The sequence below is a fragment of the Salmo salar genome, chromosome 04, assembly GCF_965601325.2.
Source record: "Salmo salar chromosome 04, fSalSal1, whole genome shotgun sequence".
NCBI lineage: Eukaryota > Metazoa > Chordata > Actinopteri > Salmoniformes > Salmonidae > Salmo > Salmo salar.
In genome coordinates, this window is record NC_138294.1 from 79,770,612 (window position 1) to 79,795,399 (window position 24,788).

At 40.7% G+C, this 24,788-nt stretch overlaps 1 protein-coding gene across 1 annotated transcript in view; it reads left to right on the plus strand.

Moving 5' to 3' along the window:
• LOC106603823 (follistatin-related protein 4) overlaps positions 1-24,788 on the plus strand; it is a 271,754-nt gene that overhangs the window by 207,850 nt on the left and 39,116 nt on the right. Inside the window, exon 7 of the mRNA XM_014197993.3 lies at positions 14,524-14,690. Coding sequence (XP_014053468.1) covers positions 14,524-14,690 — 167 coding nt within the window. The remainder of the gene's footprint in view (positions 1-14,523; positions 14,691-24,788) is intronic.

Here is a 24,788-nt window from a genome sequence, read left to right on the forward strand (position 1 = left end):
ATGTACAGTAGTAAACAAAAAAGTGTTAAACAAATCAAAATATATTTTATATTTGAGGTTCTTCAAAGTAGCCACCCTTTGCCTTGATGACAGCTTTGCACAATCTTGGCATTCTCTCAACCAGCTTCAGGAGGAATGCTTTTCTAACGGTCTTGGAGTTCCCACATATGCTGAGCACTTGTTGGCTGCTTTTCCTTCACTCTGCGGTCCAACTCATCCCAAACCATTTCAACTCGGTTGAGGTCAGGTGATTGTGGAGGCCAGGTCATCTGATGCAACTCTCCATCACTCTCCTTCTTGGTCAAATAGCCCTTACACAGCCTGGAGGTGTGTTTTGTTGTCCTGTTGAAAAACAAATGATAGTCCCACTAAGCGCAAACCAGATTGGATGGCGTATCACTGCAGAATGCTGTGGTAGCCATGCTGGTTAAGTATGCCTTGAATTCTAAATAAATCACAGTGTCACCAGCAAAGCACCCCCACACCATCACACCTCCTCCTCCATGCTTCGCGGTGGGAACCACACAAGCAGAGATCATCTGTTCACCTACTCTGCGTCTCACAAAGACACTGCGGTTAGAACCAAAAATCTAAAATTTGGACTCATCAGACCAAAGGACAGATTTCCACCAGTCTAATGTCAATTGCTCGTGTTTCTTGGCCCAAGCAAGTCTCTTCTTCTTATTGGTGTCCTTTAGTGGTGTGTTCTTTGCAGGAATTCGACCATGAAGGCCTGATTCACGCAGTCTCTGAATAGTTGAAGTTGAGATGTGTCTGGTACTTGAACTCTGTGAAGAATTTTTTTGGGCTGCAATCTGAGGTGCAGTTAAATCTAATTAACGTATCATTAGCAGCAGAGGTAACTCTGGCTCTTCCTTTCCTGTGGCATTCCTCATGAGAGCCAGTTTCATCATAGCGCTTGAGGATTTTTTTCAACTGCACTTTGGCATTTTCCGGATTGACTGACCTTCATGTCTTAAAGTAATGATGGACTGTCATTTCTCTTTGCTTATTTGAGCTGTTCTTGCCATAATATGGACTTGGTGTTTTACCAAATAGGGCTATCTTCTGAATACCACCCCAACCTTGTCACAACACAACTGATTGGCTCAAACGCATTAAGAAGGAAAGAAATTCCACAAATTGACTTTTAACAAGGCACACCTGTTAATTGAAATACATTCCAGGTGACTACCTCATGAAACTGGTTGAGAGAATGCCAAGAGTGTGCAAAGCTGTCATCAAGGCAAAGGGTGGCTACTTGGAAGAATCTCAAATATAAAATATATTTTGATTTGTTTAACACTTTTTTGGTTACGACATGATTCCATATTTGTTATTTCATAGTTTTGATTTTTTCACTATTATTCTACAATGCAGAAAATAGTACAAATAAAGAAAAATCCTTGAATAGTAGGTGTCCAAACTTTTGACTGGTACTGTATATATACTTCAAGGGGTCTTAAAATTCAAAATCAAATAGCAAATTTATCCTTGGTATGACCTTAAAACAATTCCATATATCTCCCCCGGTTTAGAAAGGGCTTAGACTGTTATGGGATAAAGCCCATTGCTAAGCAGGTTGGCAGCATTGTGGAATATGTAGCAAGTGCCAATAATGGCATATCAAACACATTCCTTTTAAGCCAAGGTGTTAATAATCTTAAGAAACAATGAATGCTGATACATGTTTCCGTGCTCTAAGCTTCTCTGCCTTGTGCGTTATTAGTTGTCGAATTGAATTGCACATGTGATACGTAGGATGAAGAGCTTAGGTACATAACTATATGTGTATACAAATAAAAAATATGCAAAATACTTTCCCAGGTGAATGCCGCTAGTTGAGGATGCTAATGAAAATATGCAGAGCATAGAGAGCATGTTTAATACTGTAGTATTTCAGTTATTGTTGCATGAGAGACAGTTGAGGAAAGACAGGGAGAGAGAGAGTGAAACATACAGTATATATCCTATGCCCCAGCCTCCTAGCCTGTGCCAATCTCTCTAAGTGGAAGTGTCAGGGTGCCTTAGCCACAACACTGAAAACTTAATCACAGCGCATCAGAGATCTAGGGAGGTGGAGCTGAGGAGACCAATCAAACATTTACGGCAAATTTTTACTGAGTCTAATGCTCCCCTCTCGACTCTCATTACTGTGTATCGCTGCCTCGCCGACAGCCCTGCTCTCTTCTCCCCGTTTTGTTTCCAGGGATGTCTTATTTAGGCACACAAGGGCCTGGGTAATAGAGGAGGAAAGTGACGAGGTTTCTGGGCTACAGTCAGAGGCCCCCATTAGTTTTTCCCTGGGAAAACTCATTCGTGCTTTGCATTTCATATTCTGTGTGTTTTTTTTGCAGCAGAGGCCAGACACGAGCATCCTCCCTGTTGGCTACCGCGGCCGCTAGCAGTTACCACTGATGGATCAATAGTTTAGGAATCACAGGAAAGTCAATTACACAGGCTATTTTTGGGTAGTAAAAAAAGCCTAGGAGTCATTAAGGAGATAATGTCATGTCAACCTTATCCAGCAGGGAGAGCAATGCAGGCATGGCCAGTGGATATGCAATTTGTCTGCCTTTGTCACACAAGCCTGCTCCTCTTGAGTAGAGGAGGCTGTTGACTGTGTAGTCATTTGGTAAACAATGGGATGGAGAGAGGCCTCTCTTCAGGGAACCTCAATCTCCAAAGCTGGAGTCAAAATCGCCACGTGGCGTCAGGATTTATTTCACATCGAATTGCTCAGAGCCAACAAAAGATGAAACTACCGCCATTCCAACATAGAGGAAATTGTTAGGTAGGTGTTTTTTTGTGTGCTTTTGTGCCAGACAAAAGAGTATACCACAAAACAGTTGGAAGGAAAAGTATAGTTTTGGGTGACCTTGTCTGACATTTTCTAGATGCAGTGGGTTTGAAAAGTTGTCAGGTTGACTATGCCATATCAATACGATAACGTCCATCTTAGTGCACTCTTCATTTTAAATTTGATTCAGCATATAGGTGTCAAAGTGTATATATCCTGTAAATAGCCAAAATGCCTTGGTGTTAGCAACAAAGAAGCAATTTTATCAACTTTCATTCCAAGAGTTGATGATTTCCTCTCAATTTTAGTTTTGCTTTTGGTTTGGCAACATCTCACAAGACCCTGTAAACCAGGGACAGGCAACTAGATTCAGCCGCAGGCCGATGTTTGTCGGAGGAAGTGGTCGGAGGTAGGGTTGCAAATCAGGGGTATATAAACTACCAGAATTTTGGTATCTTTCAAGGATTTTATGTAATCCATCACAAGACATCTAATGGCCATTTTGGGTACGTCTGTAATTATCTCTGCTCCTCTGTGTTGCATTATTACATGTAAAATATATGAAATAATTCAATAAAAAAACATCCTATACATAAACCATCAACTTAGTGAATACCATTGGTGTTTAATATGAGGCTTTCAGCATGAAATAAAACATGTTTTACAAAATTTTATTTATTTTACTATGTCAGTATGTATTTGTTGTCAATGTTTTGCCGTCAAACTGGTGGCAGTTGTGAAAAATGTCAGCAGCTGGAAGAGTTGCAGAGTTATTATTTAGGCAATTTTTTCCTGAACCATATGGTCTATGTACTATAAACTCATGGACAATATGGATAAAATATATTTTTAAAAACTAATACTATATGCAGGGGTGAAAGTAGATTTAATTTATTACCGGTGTCCCAAGTTCCGCACAATTTTTTTTATATACTAAATTACAAAGATTACAGGGTAGCCTACTCTGCTGACTCTGACAAACAGACCAATAAAAACTATTTAGTCTGATCCGTATAATCGGCGTATGAAAAGGTGGGACACAAATACAATATGATGTCCATCTAATCGGAGGAGGAAATTAGTGTTCAAAAACCAACGAAAGTGTCACTGAACCAATGATGACCACAGTGAATATGCACTCACTGAGGATATGGCCGATGTCCTACGCTGGTGCCAATAAGATAGTCTACTGTTTGCTTAATTAAGTTAAGCATTTTGATTACCAAACAACAGATTGGAGTCTTTTCATTGTCATCTCTTTACAGCAATAGCGATTTGCTTTCCAAACAGTTGTTCCGCAATTGTATTTTTAAATATTGTGATACGACTGGCTGGGTCTCTCTGATTTTCACTGACAGGCGCAACTCAACAATCATCTATTTGGTATTTGCAGCACGCTCTGTGCAAATTGCGGGCCTTTCCGTCTGTAGGAAATGCAATTTAAAACAACCCACAGCCTGTTTTTTTAAGAAGCTAATGCTCTGTGGCCAAATCATGATTTCTGATGTAGTAGCCTATTTTTTATGCTTTTATTTATTTCTGCATAGACAGGAGTAAGCTAATTAGAATATTGGCAATTTAATACAATTTACTTTAGGGAAAGCTTCCCCTAGCCTTATGGACACGACGCCTATGCCTTCTAATGTGGCATAAACACAACCAGTCATGATGTTTTCATCATCCTGTACGCTACCCGCACACATTCGTCCACTCACAAAATAATTTCAGCATCCAAACCCCAACAGTGCACTGTGCACCGGCAATTTGATGATTAGAAAGAGACATCTGTTACAAAACACCAACATGTATTGTAATGACGTTCTACGATTGTAATTAGGTTTACACGTGTAGCCTGAATTGATGCATCCACTGTTGTCCAGGCACGCCTCGGTATCGGCCACTCATCTCTGCCTGTACAAAATGTAAGTGTACTCCTCAAACCACAATGCAATTTGTAGCATATACCACCTGGTGTCCTGTCAATTCGCACACGTTTCATTTGTCTGACATGCAGTAATGTTAAGTAATGGTGTAGTAGCCTATAGGTTTTTGGGGCATGTTGTATTAATTGTGATAAGCTCATGTTTTACCGTTACGGCGTTCCCCCACTATTTATTTTGCTGGGACACCGTACCGGACCATACCGACTTACTTTCACCCCTGACTATATATTACTGCATTTAAAAAACGTTATTAAAGTATAAATTACCAAACTTATGATAGATTGCCATAGAAGTTATTCAAGTTTAAATGACCAAATTTATGATAGATTTCCAGAGTTTCTGTTAATTACCAAAATTACTGAAGATTCTGGTAACTTTAGTAAACTACTGGTAGCTTTGCAACCCTAGTGGTTGGGCCGAAATATAAGGATAATAATTTGTTCATTGCACATTCACCACAACTAAGCCCAAAAAGAGATTGTATTTGAAAATAACAATCATTATACCTTGATTACATTGAGACACGATCATGTCTATTTTGTTGTTTGTGAGAATACTTGGGAACACATTTCCTGAATTAAACTAATTTTAGCTGAATTCCTTGTGATTTTACAGTATTTTGTGACCCCTGCTATAAACCAACATGTCCTTTTCTATTACTTTACCAAATTACTTTACTCATATGCTGTACAACATGTGAGGAAAAAGGAAACTGGCTACTCAGCCATCTGCACAAATCTTTCTGTATATCATTGAGATATCAGTAACATGATAATGTGCAGTGTGCATGACAGACCAGGTGTAGTGAGCAATAGACTTCCCAGATGTCAAATCAATGTACTCTGCCCTCTGCATCGGCCTGCCTCTCACAGCCCACCCTGTCGCCCCAATCACTGCTGAGTAGATTAAACCCTACCTAAAAGTGGAAAGGTATCATACCAATGGCATAGTTAAGGTTGACAGGAAGACAGAGATGACAGGTACGAGCCACAGGATCACCTATGAAGGATTTGGTATGACACACTTTCAGACCTGCTCTCCTAATCACAGTAATCCTATAAGTAACCCTGTTTACTTTACTATAATGTCATAAAGAGCTTTTTTTGCTTTCAGTAAAAATGTGTTTGTTTTTTAACTGAATGAAGGATCAGCACGCTATGTAACAATCTAAGTAGTTATTGATATCATTAGATAACAACAGTAAGGGCTCTATTCAAAATGTATCGCGGAAGTTCATCATAACAGCGTGATTGAAATTTAAAGGCAACGTTCCCGTGTTAGCAGAGACTGTATTCACGGTAAGCTCTGCATACTGTATGTCGGCTCAATCGGAAATTACCTTTACATTTCTATCGCGCAATCTGTACTGCTTCAGTGATACGGATTGAGTAGAGCCCTAAATTCTTCTCTCTCCTTGTTTCAATAACATTGGGTTTGGACTTAATGTGCTCTCTGTATTCAGAACCTGTTGAATTCTGTTTGCGTAAGCCTTCATAAAAGGTGCATCAGAACATATTTAATTAATTCTCTGAGAAAAGCATTCTGGAAGATTTGTCACAAGTAGGTTCCAGTCATGGGTTGTGTTGTCATGTAGGTTATGTTGTAGCAGGTTTTGTTGTCATGTTTGGCTGTTATGTTGTTGTCTTAGGTCTGTCTTTATGTAGTGTTGTGTCTCTCTTGTTGTGATGTGTGTTTTGTCCTATATTTATATCGTTTTTTTTAATTATTTTTAATCCCAGGCCCCCATCTAGCTACTTTTGCATCAATATGTTTTGACCATGTCAGTTTACAATCCAAGTCTCCTCAACTTGCTCAATTTCCACATTGCTCATTACAAGATTTAGTTGAGGTTATGGTTTAGTGAATGATTTGTCCCAAATTCGATGCCTTTAGTTTTTGAAATTATTCATTTAAAATACTTATTTCTTGCCACCCATTCTGAAACTGACTGCAGCTGTTTAAGTTTTGCAGTAATTTCACTTGCTGTGGTTGCTGACAGCATACATAAACACACAGGCTTTACTCAGAGCCAGTGGCAGGTCATTAGTAAAGATTGAAAAAAGTAAGGAGCCTAGACAGCTGTCCTGGGTAATGCCTGACTCTACCTAGATGATGTTGGAGAGGCTTCCATTAAAGAACAGCCGCTGTGTTCTGTTAGACAGATAATTCTCGATACACAATATAGCAGAGGATGTAAAACCATAAGACATATGTTTTTCCAGCAGCAGATTATGATCAATAATGTCAAAAGCTGCACTGAAGTCTAACAAAACAGCTCCCACAAACTTTTTATCATCAATTTCTCTCAGCCAATCATCAGTCATTTGTGTAAATGCTGTACATGTTGAATGCCCTTCCCTATAAGCATTTTTGTAAGTGCTGATAATCTGTTGTTAATTCGTTTACTGTGAAATAGCATTGCATCTGGTCAAAAGCTATTTCTTCCAAAAGTTTACTAAGGGTTAGTAACAGGCTGATTGGTTGGCCGTTTGAGCGAGTAAAGGGTGCTTTGCTATTCTTGGGTAGCGGAATTGCTTTTGCTTCCCTCCCGGCCTGAGAGCACACACATTCCTGTAGTCCGCTATCATCCTCAGTAATTTTCCATCCAAGTTGTCAGACCCAGGTAGCTTGTCATTGTTGATAGACAATAATACTTTTTTCACCACTTTCACACTTACTATACCGAATTCAAAATTACAATGCTTGTATTTGTAGTAATGGGCAATATCAGAGAGTTTTGTAATAAATTAGCCATCTTATTCAATGAATGATGGAGCCCAGTTTGCCTTTTTGCCCAAAATTTCATTTAAGGAGCTCCAAAGCTTTTTTTTTATCATTCTTTACATCATTTATCTTTGTTTCATAGTACAGTTTCTTCTTTTTGTCCAGTTTAGTCACAAGATTTTTCAATTTACAGTACGTTTGCCAATCGACTGTGCAGCCAGACTTACTTGCCATTCCTTCTGCCTTATCCCGCTCAACCAATTTTTCAATTCTTCGTTAATCCACGGAGATTGAACTGTTCTCAGTAATTTGCTTAATGGGTGCATGCTTATTAGTAACTGGAATAAGCAATTTCATAAATGTGTCAAGTGCAGAGTCTTGTTGCTCCTCATTACACACAGACCAGGAAATATAGATTGTTTTACATCTTCAACATAGGAATCACTACAAAACTTCTTATATGACCTCTTATACACTAATCAGGCCCAGCCTTTGGAACTTTGCTTTTCCTAGATATGGCTACTATATTATGATCACTACATCCGATGGATCTGGATACTGCTTTAGAGCACATTTCTGCAGAATTAGTAAAGACGTGCTCAATACAAGTGGATGATTTCATTCCTGTGATGTTTGTAAATACCCTGGTAGGTTAACTGATAACCTGAACCAGGTTACATTTACTGGTTACAGTTTTTTTTATTTATTCTGGAGTCGGCAGCTTGATGAAAGCCAGTCAGTATTTTGGTCACCAGGAAAATATACTTCTATGTTGACATCACATACATTATCAAGCTTTTCACACATATTATCCAGATACTGATTGTTAGCACTTGGTGGTCTATAGCAGCTTCCCACCAGAATGGGCTTTAGGTGGGACAGGTGACCCTGTAGGCATATTACTTTAACAGCATTTGACATCAAATAAAATAAAATAAAATAAAATGTTATTGCTCACATACACATATTTAGCAGACGTTATTGCGGGTGTAGCAAAATGCTTGTGTTCATGAGATCCTCTCTAAGCTTTACAGGAATATGACTCTGAACATACACAGCAACACCTCCACCTTTGGCTTTCCTGTCTTTTCTGAAGATGTTGAAATCATGTATTGCTACCACTGAATCATCAAAGGTATTATCTAAGTGAGTTTCAGAGATAGTCAGTATATGAATGTTATCTGTTACTAGCAAGTTAACGATTTCATGAACCTTGTTTCTTAGGCTATATATGTTAACCTGTTGGGGCTAGGGGGCAGTATTTTCACGGCGGGATAAAAAAACGTACCCGATTTAATCTGGTTACTAATCCTACCCAGTATCTAGAATATGCATATACTTATTATATATGGATAGAAAACACCCTAAAGTTTCTAAAACTGTTTGAATGGTGTCTGTGAGTATAGCAGAACTCATTTGGCAGGCAAAACCCTGAGACATTTTCTGACAGGAAGTGGATACCTGATGTGTTGAATTACCTTTAAGCCTATGCCATTGAAACACACAGGGGTTGATTAATGTTTTGGCACTTCCTATTGCTTCCACTAGATGTCACCAGCCTTTACAAAGTGTTTTGAGTCTTTTACTGTGAGATCTGACCGAACAAGAGCCATGGAACGGTGATGGCCGATTAGACTCTGGCGCGCGAGTTCATGTTGGGTACCCTCGTTCCAATACGTTATAAAAGAGAATGCATTCGTCCACCTTGAATATTATTCATGTTCTGGTTAAAAAAGGCACTAATGATTTATGCTATACAACGTTTGACATGTTTGAACGAACGTAAATATATTTTTTCCCCTCGTTCATGACGAGAAGTCCGGCTGGCTTAGATCATGTGCTAACAACATGGAGCTTTTTGGATATAAATGATGAGCTTTTTTGAACAAAACTACATTCGTTATGGACCTGGGATTCCTGGAAGTGACATCTGATGAAGAGAATCAAAGGTAATGGATTATTTACATAGTATTTTCGATTTTAGATCTCTCCAACATGGCCGTTTGTCTGTATAGCAAAGCATATTTTTCTGGGCGCAGTGCTCAGATTATTGCAAAGTGTGATTTCCCAGTAAGGTTATTTTTAAATCTGGCAAGTTGATTGCGTTCAAGAGATGTAAATCTATAATTCTTTAAATGACAATATAATATTTTACCAATGTTTTCTAATTTTAATTATTTAATTTGTGGTGCTGACTTGACTGCCGGTTATTGGAGGGAAACGATTTCCTCAACATCAATGCCATAGTAAAACGCTGTTTTTGGATATAAATATGAACTTGATAGAACTAAAAATGCATGCATTGTCTAACATAATGTCCTAGGAGTGTCATCTGATGGAGATTGTAAAAGGTTAGTGCATCATTTTAGCTGGTTTTATGGTTTTGGTGACGCCGGTCTTTGAATTGACAAAACATTACACACAGCTATTGTCAATGTACTCTCCTAACATAATCTAACTTTATGCTTTCGCCGTAAAACCTTTTTGAAATCGGACAACGTGGTTAGATTAAGGAGATGTTTATCTTTCAAAGGGTGTAAGATAGTTGTATGTTTGAAAAATTTGAATTTTGACATTTATTTGGTTTCAAATTTGCCGCTCTTGAAATGCACCTGCTGTTGATAGGGTGCACCACGGGTGGCACGCTAGCGTCCCACATAGCCCCAAGAAGTTAATGTAGGCTGTTTTTCACACTTTTCTGGGATTCTTGATTGTTTTTATTGCTTTACTGGAAGGCTTTATCAGAGATAGACATGACAGTGATATTTATGTTTGAGCTGATAGTTCCGGGTGAGCTGCACACAGTGGACTTCCTACTAGGGCACCGCCTCAGTGCTAACAGTATAACTCAGGTTCATAGGCACATGATTACTGCATACAATAGCTGTAGGATTGACAGAGGCATTTAGGGGAGTTAGAGGGACATACGTTAGGTTACTTACATGATGACTGCCAACATCCCTGGGACAATGTACATTTGAAGCAGCACTATGACAACTCAGCAACATAATGGTAGGGATTTTCTGAGCAGGGCTTGGGTCCCTGATAAGTCATTGTCTCAACACAGCCTTGAAATGCGAGGACAGGGTCCAGGAGCCAAGATGATTTGGATGGACTTCGTCATTCATGTAGAGCATCTTCTGTTTCTAAAAGGTGTTCAAGTTATCTAAAAAATGTGTGCCAACAGACTTATAATAGTCTTTTAGCCAGGTATGTAATGCCTGCTGAATCTTTCACAACCATGGTCCAACGATGGTACCGGGCCTGAAATAATTGACTGCTTTTTCGAATCTTTCAGAGCTAGAATCAATTCTTTAAAATATAATTTCAGCCATTCCGAGCTAGCCCTCCTAATGTTTCACCCCACATGGACTATGACAGCATTAGCCCCCGGCAGCTGTCATAGAACGGCAGGAAGCAGCCTTGTAATGTACTGTACTCGTGCTTCAGATTTTTGCCCCGGGAACCGAGATGTTTCTCACGATAGAGCTGCCGATGACAACAGCTGGTGAAATGGCTGAGGAGGTTTTGACATTCTTTCACGTCGAGTGGTTTAGAAGACCCCTCTAGGACCGATGGGAGGTGGTGCCCGAAGGCCCGAGCCAGCCGTAGAACCCGCCGTAGCTGATGAAGGGGCCAGAGTCTCAGACACCCTCACGGCTGTGGAGATGCGACACGGAAGCGTCACTCTCACCAGGCCAGAGCTGCGTCCAGCTTCTGGAGTAGAAGAGAAAGAGAAAGTAGGCGGGCGTGGATTCCCCAGTAGCTTTTGTAAGTTTTCTACTTGTTTGCGTAGAGGAGCCACTTTGCCCCTGTAGTCCTCTGCAAGCAAACAATTGCTACATTGAAAGTCCAGATGGTCCACATTGTTCCGGTATAGAGCAAAAAAAAACACATCTCCTGCAGCATTGAAAACGTTCGTTAGTGACCTCCATTTGAAACTACAGGCTAGCTAGTCTAGCTGGGCTCCCATGTCTCTCTTCACAGGAATTGACTAAAAGTTTGCTATGAGCTACAGTGGATTTGCAAATATAGCCTGCACCCCACCTCCTGAAACAAGCACCGCCAGTGAAATGGGAAACACACAAGCACAACACACACCTGAGTCACACAACAGTACTGCAAACTGAGCGAAAGCAGAGGACATGCTCACTGTATGGATCACGGCAGCACATACACTATACAAGCGGGAGATGACCAAAACGCAAGTCCAATCAGTATATCACGGGGCAGTTAGCCAAAACTTTGGTAAACAAGTTAGGGAGAAACAGGTAGCAGGAGCAGTCGCTAACCAACAAGCAGCGTGAATAAGCTGCATGAACGAGCAGCGTTATAGTCTTCCTAAAGAACCCAACCAATATTGTCCCACTGTCGTTCAGTCATATATATGACATTCTTACCTGCCACCCCTCATCATCCCTCTCTCCTCCTTCCTGTATAGTTATGGGCCCTGGGGACACTCGAGAACAGTGCTTTTTCATGTGCCTTAAAGGTGAAACAAATTGGACTCGCTAGTCAGCTGAATGTAAATCTTCCTTAATAATCGCTCTCACACGATCTCGTCCTCAGATCAAACATTGTTCTCTCTCAACCGGTCTTGTCCTCAGATCAGACATTGTTCTCTCTCACATGGTCTCATCCTCAGATCATACATTGTTCTCTCTCACACAGACTCGTCCTCAGATCAGACATCGTTTTCTATCAAACGGTCTCGTCCTCAGATCAGACATTGTTCTCTCTCACATGGTCTCATCCTCAGATCATACATTGTTCTCTCTCACACAGACTCGTCCTCAGATCAGACATCGTTTTCTATCAAACGGTCTCGTCCTCAGATCAGAAGTTGGTTCTCTCTCACATGGTCTCGTCCTCAGATCAGACATCGTTCTCTCTCACCCGGTCTCGTCCTCAGATGAGACATTGTTCTCTCTCACATGGCTGTGTCTGTATGCTTTACTGTGTGTTCTGTGCTGTGATGAATAAAGTCAGGCTTTGTTTCAGTCCCACCACCAGCTCATCTCTTTAATTTCTCTCTCACCTCTCTCTCTCTCTCTCTCTCCCTCTCTCACCCCTCTCTCTCTCACCACCCCCCTTCTCTCTCTCTCTCTCTCTCTCTCTCTCTCTCTCTCTCCCACCCCACTCTCTCTCTCTCACCCCCTCTCTCTCCACCCCTTCTCTCTGTCAGGAGGTTAGGAAGTGCAGCTCAGTGTCCACCTCATTTTGTGGGCAGTGTGCACATAGCCTGTCTTCTCTTGAGAGCCAGGTCTGCCTTTCTCAATAGCAAGGCTATGCTCACTGAGTCTGTACATAGTCAAAGCTTTCCTTAAGTTTGGGTCCTTCACAGTGGTCAGGTATTCTGCCACTGTGTACTCTCTGTTAGGGCCAAATAGCATTCTAGTTTGCTCTGTTTTTTGTTTATTCTTTCCAATGTGTGAAGTTAATATCTTTTTGTTTTCTCATGATTAGATTGGGTCTAATTGTGTTGCTGTTCTGGGGCTCTGTGGGATGTGTTTGTGTTTGTGAACAGAGCCTCAGGACCAGCTTGCTTAGGGGACTCTTCTCCAGGTTCATCTCTCTGTAGGTGATCGCTTTGTTATGAAAGGTTTGGGAATCGCTTCCTTTTAGGTGGTTGTAGAATTTAACCGCTCTTTTCTGGAATTTGATAATTAGCGGGTATCGGCCTAATTCTGCTCTGCATGCATTATTTGGTGTTCTACGTTGTACACAGAGGATATTTTTGCATAATTCTGCATGCATAGTCTCAATGTGGTGTTTGTCCCTTGTGAATTCTTGGTTGGTGAGCGGACCCATAAAGGGAAATGGGTTCTATAACTGATTCAAGTATTTTTTGCCAGATCCTAATTGGTATGTCGAATTTTATGTTCCTTCTGATGGCATAGAATGCCCTTCTTGCTTTGTCTCTCAGATCGTTCACAGCTTTGTGGAAGTTACCTGTGGCGCTTATGTTTCGGCCAAGGTATGTATAGTTTTTTGTGTGCTCTAGGGCAATGGTGTCTAGATGGAATTTTTATTTGTGGTCCTGGCGACTGGACCTTTTTTGGAACACCATTATTTTCGTCTTTCTGAGATTTGCTGTCAGGGCACAGGTCTGGCAGAATCTGTGCAGAAGATCTAGGTGCTGCTCTAGGCCCTCCTTGGTTGGTGACAGAAGCACCAGATCATCAGCAAACAGTAGATATTTGACTTCAGATTCTAGTAGGGTGAGGTTGGGTGCTGCAGACTTTTCTCGTGCCCTCGCCAATTCGTTGATATATATGTTGAAGAGGGTGGGGCTTAAGCTGCATCCCTGTCTCACACCACGGCCCTGTGGGAAGAAACGTGTGTATTTTTTGCCTATTTTAACCGCACACTTGTTGTTTGTGTACATGGATTTTCTAATGTCGTATGTTTTTCCCCCAACACCACTTTCCATCAATTTGTATAGCAGACCCTCATGCCAAATTGAGTCAAAGGCGTTTTTGAAATCAACAAAGCATGAGAAGACTTTGCCTTTGTTTTGGTTTGTTTGTTTGTCAATTAGGGTGTGCAGGGTGAATACGTAGTCTGTCGTACGATAATTTGGTAAAAAGCCAATATGACATTTGCTCAGTACATTGTTTTCACTGAGGAAATGTACTAGTCTGCTGTTAATGATAATGCAGAGGATTTTCCCAAGGTTGCTGTTGATGCACGGTAGTTATAGGGGTCAAATTTGTCTCCACTTTTGTGGATTGGGGTGATTAGTCCTTGGTTCCAAATATTGGGGAAGATGCCAGAGCTAAGGATTATGTTTTTGTATAGCCAATTGGAATTTGTTGTCTGTATATTTGATCATTTCATTGAGGAAATCATCAACACCACAGGTCTTTTTGGGTTGGAGGGTTCATTCAAGGTAACTGGAGAATCCAGTGGGTTCTGGTAGTCTTTAATAGTTGATTCTAAGATTTGTATTTGATCATGAATATGTTTTTGCTCTTTGTAAATCTCTCTCTCTCTCTCTCTCTCTCTCTCTCTCTCTCACTCTATATATATATATATATATCCATCCACCTACAGAGGTTGTTCAGTTGAGCCTGGCTGAGGACCAGAGAATGAGCATCTCCACGGTAACGGTAGGCCTCAGCACCGTGCTGTCCTGTGCCATCCAGGGGACGCTGCGGCCACCAATCATCTGGAAGAGGAATGGGATAATACTCAACTTCCTGGACCTGGAGGATATCAATGTGAGTCCTAGGCAGGAGCAATTGGCTATTTCCGAGGGTGTAAAGGGGAAGTTCAGTATTTTGCTTTGTAAAATCTTGATGTTAGATGGTTCCTCACCCTGAAAGTAGTCCATGGCCCAGGAGAAAATGCTGAACATACCCTTTAAGTTGTAAAGCTACATATCATGTTTTGACATGAATTAAGTCATGCTACTATGAGCCTGTCTGTCCATGCTAACCCTACAAAATATGGTTGTGATTAACACGAGCAGAGGCCTCCACCCCAAAACTGCAGATGTGAGTTTGTGTAACCCTTTTTTCCTTCTTTACATTTCATGGGGCATTTCAAGGTGAAACACTGAACAAGTGTCCAACATTGTGAACTTTGATGTGTGGTGTTTTTAGAAACGCTGCTTTTAAGACATTTATAATTGGGCCTTTGATTAATATTTGATCATCCTCAGAACATGTCTCAGCAGGGGCTCTTCACATTGGTTTTAAAACAATTAATCAATAACGTTAGATACATTTTCACAGAAAATAAGTAAGAAATGCTAATTCCCATCAACACAATTTATGCATCTTCTTCTCCCAGCCTGTTTAAAAAACAAAACAAACAGGCCTGTGTTTTTCCTCTTGCTTTGAATCATTGGTTCTAATTGTAAATAATGTAATGATTTGGGTCTCAGGAGCTCTGCCAGGTGTCTTGCTGATCTCAAAGAGCACAAACCATGTTAAAATGATATTTTTTTTTGCAAATTCCAACATGGCAATGCATGGGAATTGGGCTTGGCTGCATGTGGTTAATGAACTATAGAGCGGCAGCGGTGCGCTGTTTAGTTCAACTGCACAGCTGACAGCGTGGGACTGTGTTTATCCATCCACCAGCTAATTAGAATTCTCTAATTGAATGTTAATGATTTGGCCAGAGAGCCAATTAACAATGACATGCACGACAACTGGCATGTGCTTAGGCGAGGTCGCGCTGAGGACAAGGAAGTGGGAGAAAACAAGGTCCTCTGTGAAACATGAGATGACTACTGTTTCCATGGAGTTATGTTATGCAGTGATAAATAGTGTGTGAAGACAATTACAATTGTCACTAATGAATAATTATAAATAATAACTTTTATGAACATGAAGGTGTGCACGATAAGAAATGTGCCATTCAGCATAATGTGTTCCCATGTAATCCTTAGGCAGTGTTACGCTCTTTTAATGCATAGAGTCTGCATGGGAAGTATTGCCTGCTATTGTGTAATACCACTGCATCTCAATGAAGAACAAAGAAAAGAAAGCATACTGATCGAAGGCCTCGTGTGTGATTTGCCATTGGACCCAGGTGCAGAGAAGAAACCAGACAGGGAATCAGCGGTTAAGGATAAACATAATACTTTACTGAGAAACGGTAACAGAAGGATCACAGTAACACTGGGAAAACAACAAACACTAAGTCTCAAAAACTCACTCAGGAGACAAACACACACAATTCAAGCTTCAGCAAAGAACAATAGAAAACTCACCTCTTTTAACAGGAAAATCATAATGAGTAAATAGGACACACCTGAGTGTCGTTAATGTCTCTAGGACGGTCTCTGCCACCCCCATTTAGCTGTGATTCAGACAGGTTCTGACATTATGACTCATTTAGCTGTGATTCAAACTCCGTACAGAAAGGTTCTGACCTTGTGACTCATTTAGGTGTGATTCAAACTCCGTCCAGAAAGGTTCTGACCTTGTGACTCAATTAGCTGTGATTCAAACTCCGTCCAGAAAGGTTCTGACATTATGACACATTTAGCTGTGATTCAAACTCCATCCAGAAAGGTTCTGACATTATGACTCATTTAGCTGTGATTCAAACTCCATCCAGAAAGGTTCTGACATTATGACTCATTTTGCTGTGATTCAAACTCCATCCAGAAAGGTTCTGACATTATGACTCATTTAGCTGTGATTCAAATTCCGTCCAGAAAGGTTGTGACATTATGACACCTTTAGCTGTGATTCAAACTCCGTCCAGAAAGGTTCTGACATTATGACACATTTAGCTGTGATTCAAACTCCGTCCAGAAAGGTTCTGACATTATGACTCATTTAGCTGTGATTCAAACTCCGTCCAGAAAGGTTCTGACATTATGACTCATTTAGCTGTGATTCAAACTCCGTCCAGAAAGGTTCTGACATTATGACTCATTTAGCTGTGATTCAAACTCCATCCAGAAAGGTTCTGACATTATGACTCATTTAGCTGTGATTCAAACTCCGTCCAGAAAGGTTCTGACATTGTGACTCATTTAGCTGTGATTCAAACTCCATCCAGAAAGGTTCTGACATTATGACTCATTTAGCTGTGATTCAAACTCCGTCCAGAAAGGTTCTGACATTATGACACATTTAGCTGTGATTCAAACTCTGTCCAGAAAGGTTCTGACATTATGACACATTTAGCTGGTTGTGGAAATTTGCCTTAGCTGGAATCAGTCCCATTTGCTACAGCATGAAGGTAGTATTACTCTCTCTATCTCTGTCTCTATCTCTCTATAGCTCTCTCTCCCTCTCACATTTTACGTATTGAATTGGGGACTTTTCTTCAAAGTAATTGTGTTGTGTTTTGCAGAGATCAAATCTGTTACCCTCTGATTTGATTGGGGGCGGCATTACATTTACTACTTAGAAAGAAAACAATGTTTCACAGTTCCAGACCACCCTTTACTGAAACACAGGAAGAGATATACAGCTTGATTATTGTAAGGAAATTATTCACCAATGAAAATAAGGGTCCCGCTTTATATGACGTTCGTCTTATAAAGGCTTCATAATGCCTTCATAAGCACTACATAAATGTGTTACAGAGCATATATGACCGTATGTCATGCTTTATAAAGGGTTTATAAATGTGACATAACCCAGTATGTCAGATATGATATAAACATGTTCCTTTATAAAGGGTGACATGTTGTCGTGAAGAATGGCATACGCTGTAAAGTGAAGTCATGTTAGTCACATTACACCTAATCTCGTTCCCAGACACTTCTGGTGGACCAACACATCAAACTTGGCCTTCATTAGTTAGGGTTAGGTTCAAAATCACATTTTAACAAGATACATTGTGGAAATGGGCAGGGATAATTATGACTTTTTGACTGTGTTAAGTTGTGATGATGACAAATACTTCACTCAGTAAGATCACTCCTACATAATTCTACTGTCATTCCCACTATGGCCAACTTTGAATGATTATATGTGCTGTGTGCAATAGCCTGGGGACGACGTGACACCAAGAAACACTTACACCCAACCTAAAGAAATTGAAAGTGTCTTTCTTCTGGAACCTAGTTACACAAATATACGCACACAACAAAAACTAGCCATACCTTGCTGTGCTGGGCCCAGTCAGATCTTTGACACATTCACCCACTCCCCTGTTGAAAGATCGGCCACAAAACGTTGGCACCATTGTAACAGGTTGTAATCAAGCCCTGGTCTCCAGCATGGGAACAGAAGAGGAATACCTGGTGCAGTAGTCTCAGGTTGGACTACCCCAAATCATCTTGGTTCTGACACACACACACACACACACACACACACACACACACACACACACACACACACACACACACACACACACACACACACACACACACACACACAAAACACACACACACACACACACACACACACACACACAAACGCACATCAACCAATTTAAGTACCTCTCACACCCTACAGTAACCTGTAGGTCATGTAGAGAACCTTCATAAGAGAACCACTCAGGAGAACGGTTATAACCTATTGATTTACACTTTATGAAGTGTCCTGTAATACTTAGTTTGAAGTGAGACACCTTCGGTCATTCATAACACATCCATAAAGACTCTATATCACATTACGCTGTACTTAATTGAAAGTCAGACACCTTTGGTCATTTTATAACACATACATAAATGCCTTATATTAAATGGTGCTGTACTTACTATAAAGTCAGAAACCTTTGGTCATTCATAACACACATAAAGGCCTTATGAGGTAAACACAAATGTATTACAAATAGGGAATTATCACTAACAGCTCAAGAAAATACATTTTTATTTGAACATAAAAAAACTACAAATACATTAAGTTTCAAAAAGTCCAGCAATGCAATTACATTGAACATTGCACAGGGCTGTGAATAGTGTAGCTTGTCTCTGAGCTGGCAGATAAATGGATCTTGCCTCTCTTCCTGATGGAGATGCTGCATGTTGGTAACAACAAAGAAAGTTAGCAGGTCTGTTAGGAAATGCCTTTGTCACACCATCTGGATGAGGGCATTTATGTGCTGCGGCTTCCTTCATGATCTGTCCTCTGTAAAATGGTATAGAATCAGCTTGATCCCCTCTGTCGAAGACGCTCGGACCTTCTTTTTTATATTTTCAGTGGCGTCGTTATCAAATATGCCGCCATAAAGAAAATTTGAATTAAAAACAGGTTCGACCGTGATCTGGCAGAGTTACTCCACCTCAAGAATTCCATTTGGCAAATCACTCGGTACACGCATACTCAGGCTGACCGGCTCTCATTCAGGAAAATTAGAAATAAGTACACTCAGGCTATCCAGAAGGCCAAAGTTAGTTACTTTAAGGAGCAGTTCTCTCTCTGTGGGTCTAACCCAAGAAGTTATGGAAAACGGTTAAAAACCTGGAGAATAAACCCTCCTCATTACAGCTGCCCATGTCCCTTAATGTTGATGATGTGGTTGTTACTGACAAGGAGCACAGGGCTGAACTCTTTAATCACCACTTCATTAAGTCACGATTCCTATTTGACTCTGCCATGCCTCCTTGCCCGTCCAACATTTCCTCATCCCCCACCCCTTCTAATGCAACTAGCCCCGATGCTCCTCCCTCTTTTTCCCCTGCCCCGCTACAAAGTTTCTCCCTGCAGGCGGTCACTGAGTCTGAGGTGCTAAAGGAGCTCCGTAAACTTGACCCAAAAAAACATCTGGTTCAGATGGTTTAGACCCTTTCTTCTTTGAGGTTGCTGCCCCTATCATCGCCAAGCCTATCTCTGACCTCTTTAACCTGTCTCTCCTCTCTGGGGAGGATCCCACGGTGCATTCTTTATTTCAAGGGGGAGATCAAGCTGATCCTAACTGTTACAGGCCAATTTCTATTTTGCACTGTTTATCAAAAGTGTTGGAAAAACTTATCAATAATCAATTGATTGGCTTTCTTGATGTCTATAGTATTCTCACGGCAATCTGGTTTCTGCTCAGGTTATGGATGTGTCACTGCAACCTTAAAACCTGTTATGGTTAGTGGAACCCCTCGCCAACAGCCAATGTAATAGCAGGGCGCGAAATACAAAACAGCAAAAATCTCATAATTCAATTTTCTCAAACATACAACTATTATACACCATTTTCAAGATAAGATTCACCTTAATCCAACCACAGTGTCCGATTTCAAAAAGGCTTTACGGCGAAAGCAAAACATTAGATTATGTTAGGACATCAACTTCACAAGAAAAACCACACAGCCATTTTCCAAGCAAGGAGGGGCATCACAAAAACCAGAAATACAGCTAAAATTAATCACTAACCTTTGACGATCTTCATCAGATGACACTCCCAGGACTCAATGTTAGACAATACAATGTTCGATAAAGTTCATATTTATATCCAAAAACCCCATTTTACATTGGCGCGTGATGTTCAGAAAATGTATTGCCACCTAAAACTTCCGGTGAATGAGCACATCAATTTACAAAAATATTCATCATAAACATTGATAAACTTTAAAACAGTTATTGAAAGAATTATAGATACACTTTCCTTAATGCAACCGCTGTGTCAGATTTCAAAATCGCTTTACGGCGAAAGCACATTTTTCAATATTCTGAGTACAGAGCTCAGGTATCAAAGCTAGCTATACAGTTACCCACCAAGTTCTGAAGTCAACTAAAATCAGAATTAGTATTATAAATCTTCCCTTACCTTTGCGGATCTTCGTCGGAATGCACTCCCAGGACTCCTACTTCCACAAGAAATGTTCTTTTTGTTCGAAATACTCCATATTTATGTCCAAATACCTCCTTTTGTTCGCGGGTTCAGATCACTATCCAAAGACAAAATGTGCGAGCGTAAAACCAGAGACAAAAAGTCAAAATGTTCCATTACCGTTCATAGAAACATGTCAAACGATGTTTACAATCAATCCTTAGGGTCTTTTTAACATAAAACTTCGATAATATTCCAACCGGGCAATAGAGTATACATTACAGAAGAAAAAGAAGGAGCGGTGCGCAAGCGTGGTTGCGCAGTAAACAACTCACTGGTCCCAGGCAGTCCACTGATTGACTGAGCTCCTATTCTCTGCCCAGTAACAGTAGACGGATGAAACAAGTTTCTAAAGGCTGTTGACAGCCAATGGAAGCCTTAGGAAGTGCAATGTGACCCCACAGACACTGTAGTTTCGATAGGGATTAGAAAGAAAAACTTCAAGCCTCAGATTTCCCACTTCCTGGTTGGGTTTTTCTCAGGTTTTTGCCTGCCATATGAGTTCTGTTATATTCACAGACATCATTCAAACAGTTTTAGAAACTTCAGAGTGTTTTCTATCTAAATCGACTAATAGAATGCAAATATTTGACTCTGGGCTCGAGGAGCAGGCAGTTTACTCTGGGCACGCTTTTCATCTGAACGTGAAAATACTGCCCCCTATCCCTAACAGGATATTATTAAAGGTCCTAAATTATGTCATCATTGCCCTTGATTCTAAGCAATGGTGTGCTGCTATATTTATTTAGTTGGCCAAAGCTTTTGATACGGTAGACCATTCCATTATTGTGGGCTGGCTAAGGAGTATTGGTGTCTCTGAAGGGTCTTTGGCCTGGTTTGCTAACTACCTCTCTCAAAGAGTGCAGTGTATAAAGTCAGAACATCTGCTGTCTCAGACAATACCTGTCACCAAGGGAGTACCCCAAGGCTTGATCCTAGGCCCCACGCTCTTCTCAATTTACATCAACAACATAGTTCAAGCATTAGGAAGCTCTCTCATCCATTTATATGCAACTGGTAGCCTTATACTCAGCTGGCCCCTCCCCGGATTTTGTGTTAAACGCTCTACAACAAAGCTTTATTAGTGTCCAATAAGCTTTCTCTGCCCTTTCTCTGCCCTTAACCTTTCTTGCGTCCCACCTACTCAACAGCCAGTGTAATCCCGTGGCGCGATATTCAAATACCTTAGAAATGCTATTACTTAAATTTCTCAAACATATGACTATTTTACACCATTTTAAAGACAAGACTCTCGTTAATCTAACCACACTGTCCGATTTCAAAAAGGCTTTACAACGAAAGCAAAACATTAGATTATGTCAGCAGAGTACCCAGCCAGAAATAATCAGACACCCATTTTTCAAGCTAGCATATAATGTCACATAAACCCAAACCACAGCTAAATGCAGCACTAACCTTTGATGATCTTCATCAGATGACAATCCTAGGACATTATGTTATACAATACATGCATGTTTTGTTCAATCAAGTTCATATTTATATCAAAAACCAGCTTTTTACATTAGCATGTGACTAGCATGTGACTAGCATTCCCACCGAACACTTCCGGTGAATTTACTAAATTACTGACGATAAACGTTCACAAAAAACATAACAATTATTTTAAGAATTATAGATACAGAACTCCTTTATGCACTCGCTATGTCCGATTTTGAAATAGCTTTATGGTGAAAGCACATTTTGCAATATTCTGAGTAGATAGCCTGGCCATCACAGGCTAGCTATTTTGACACCCACCAAGTGTGGTACTCACCAAACTCCGATTTACTATTAGAAAAGTTTGATTACCTTTGCTGTTCTTCGTCAGAATGCACTCCCAGGACTTCTACTTCAATAACAAATGTTGGTTTGGTTCAAAATAATCCATAGTTATATCCAAATAGCGGCGTTTTGTTCATGCGTTCAAGACACTATCCGAAGGGTAAAGAAGGGTGACGCGCCCGACGCGTTTCGTGACAAAAAAATTCAAAATATTCCATTACCGTACTTCGAAGCATGTCAAACGCTGTTTAAAATAAATGTTTATGCTATTTTTCTCGTAAAAAAGCGATAATATTCCGACCGGGAGTCGTTGTTTTCGTTCAAAGAGAGAGAAAGTAAACATGGTGTCGGCTCGTGCGCGCGCCCCAGTCTCATTGTCCTCAGATCGACCACTTACCAAATGCGCTAATGTTTTTCAGCCATGGCCTGCAAAGCCACCATTCATCGTTCCGGCGCCTTCTGAGAGCCTATGGGAGCGTTAGAAAATGTCACGTTATGCCAGAGATCCCCTGTTTTGGTTAGAGATGATCAAGAAGGCCATGAAATGGTCAGAGAGAGCGCTTCCTGTTTGGAATCTTCTCAGGTTTTGGCCTGCCAAATGAGTTCTGTTATACTCACAGACACCATTCAAACAGTTTTAGAACCTTTAGGGTGTTTTCTATCCAAATCAAACAATTATATGCATATTCTAGTTACTGGGCAGGAGTAGTAACCAGATTAAATCGGGTACGTTTTTTATCCGGCCGTGCAAATACTGCCCCCTATCCCCAACAGATTAACCTTGTCTTGAACACCTCCAAAACAAAAGTAATGTGGTTTGGTAAGAAGAATGCCCTCTTCCCACCGGTGTGATTACTACCTCTAAGGGTTTAGAGCTTTAGGTAGTCACCTTATACAAGAATTTGGGAGTATGGCTACACTGCCATTCTCTCACCACATATCAAAGCTGCAGGCTAAGGTTAAATCTAGACTTGGTTTCCTCTATCATAATCGCTCCTCTTTCACCACAGCTCCCAAGCTAACCCTGATTCAGATGACCATCCTACCCATGCTAGATTACGGAGACATAATTTATAGATCGGCAGGTAAGGGTGCTGTCATGACGTTGGCCGGTGGGTAAGGTTTATGACCCCCCATAAATACCTTTCTCCCTTCCCCTCTCTCTCTGACCCTACTGAAGGACTTTTGAATAGCCTTTGTTAAATATAGAGAGTCTGGGAACATCAAACAAGTTGGAGGAAAGGAACCATATTTCGGTAATAGAACCAGTTAGAAATATGCGTTGGAACTTAATGAGTATGGATGTCAGTTCGGTTGTCATCTGAGACATGATGACTGATGACAGGACAACATAAACTGTACCTGGGAAAGTCTACACATTCTAGTTATCAAATTCACATGGAATTGTTGTGCAATTTAAATGTTTGATATTGAAACTGTTTGTTAGAAGATTAAATGTAATTTTAGCTTCCAAATGAGAGAATTGGGTTTTCATAAGGAAAGTGCCGTGCTTAATCAGTGGCCCGCCCCTGTGAAGAGACAGGGGTTATAAACGATGAAACACACCTTTCTCCCCTCGCCACTATATAAGACAATGACACAATGTAACCAGGAGTTCCGGTACGTGAGGTTTGCAGCCTCTGTGTTGAAAGGACACACATGTCAAGTACAGAACTAAGCCAACCTCAGCGTTAGCTTTGGTTGCGAATGGTATGAACTTTGAACCCTTATTCACTTCAGAAGTGATACTTCCTAGCCGTTGAGTTAGCAGCGGCCGCTGTAGACGTGGGCTAGGAAAGGACGGACGACGGATCCAGTCTAACACACGACGAAGATACTACAAGTATCCATTTTACCACCAGTGACATTCTTCCGAGGACAGGAAGATCTCTGTTGGCCAACCGGCCAGCATCTACGACCAACCTACCGAAGCGCAGCTCAGCTCAGCTCAGAGTAAATATTTATTGCATTTTCCTTTTCCAAATGGGCGGTGATTTAGAATGCATACGATAATGTATTTACGATGGCATAGCTGCAGTTTCTGTGTTCCTCAGTCTTCCCGCTCTTTCATTCAAGCCCAACCCCCTTTCTTTGTGTAACAAGCCGCCATGCCGGTTTAGCCCACTAGGGCACATTCTTCTATAATTTCCTTGTAACCATATCTGTTTGTTTTGCATTTCTGTGAATTATTTAGTTAGTAAATCAATAATTAAACCCAATTTTGTATTGCTGATTCAACTTGTTAGGCAGGGTTCATGCAGATAACCAACAATTTACGACGTTTGGAATGAGACTGA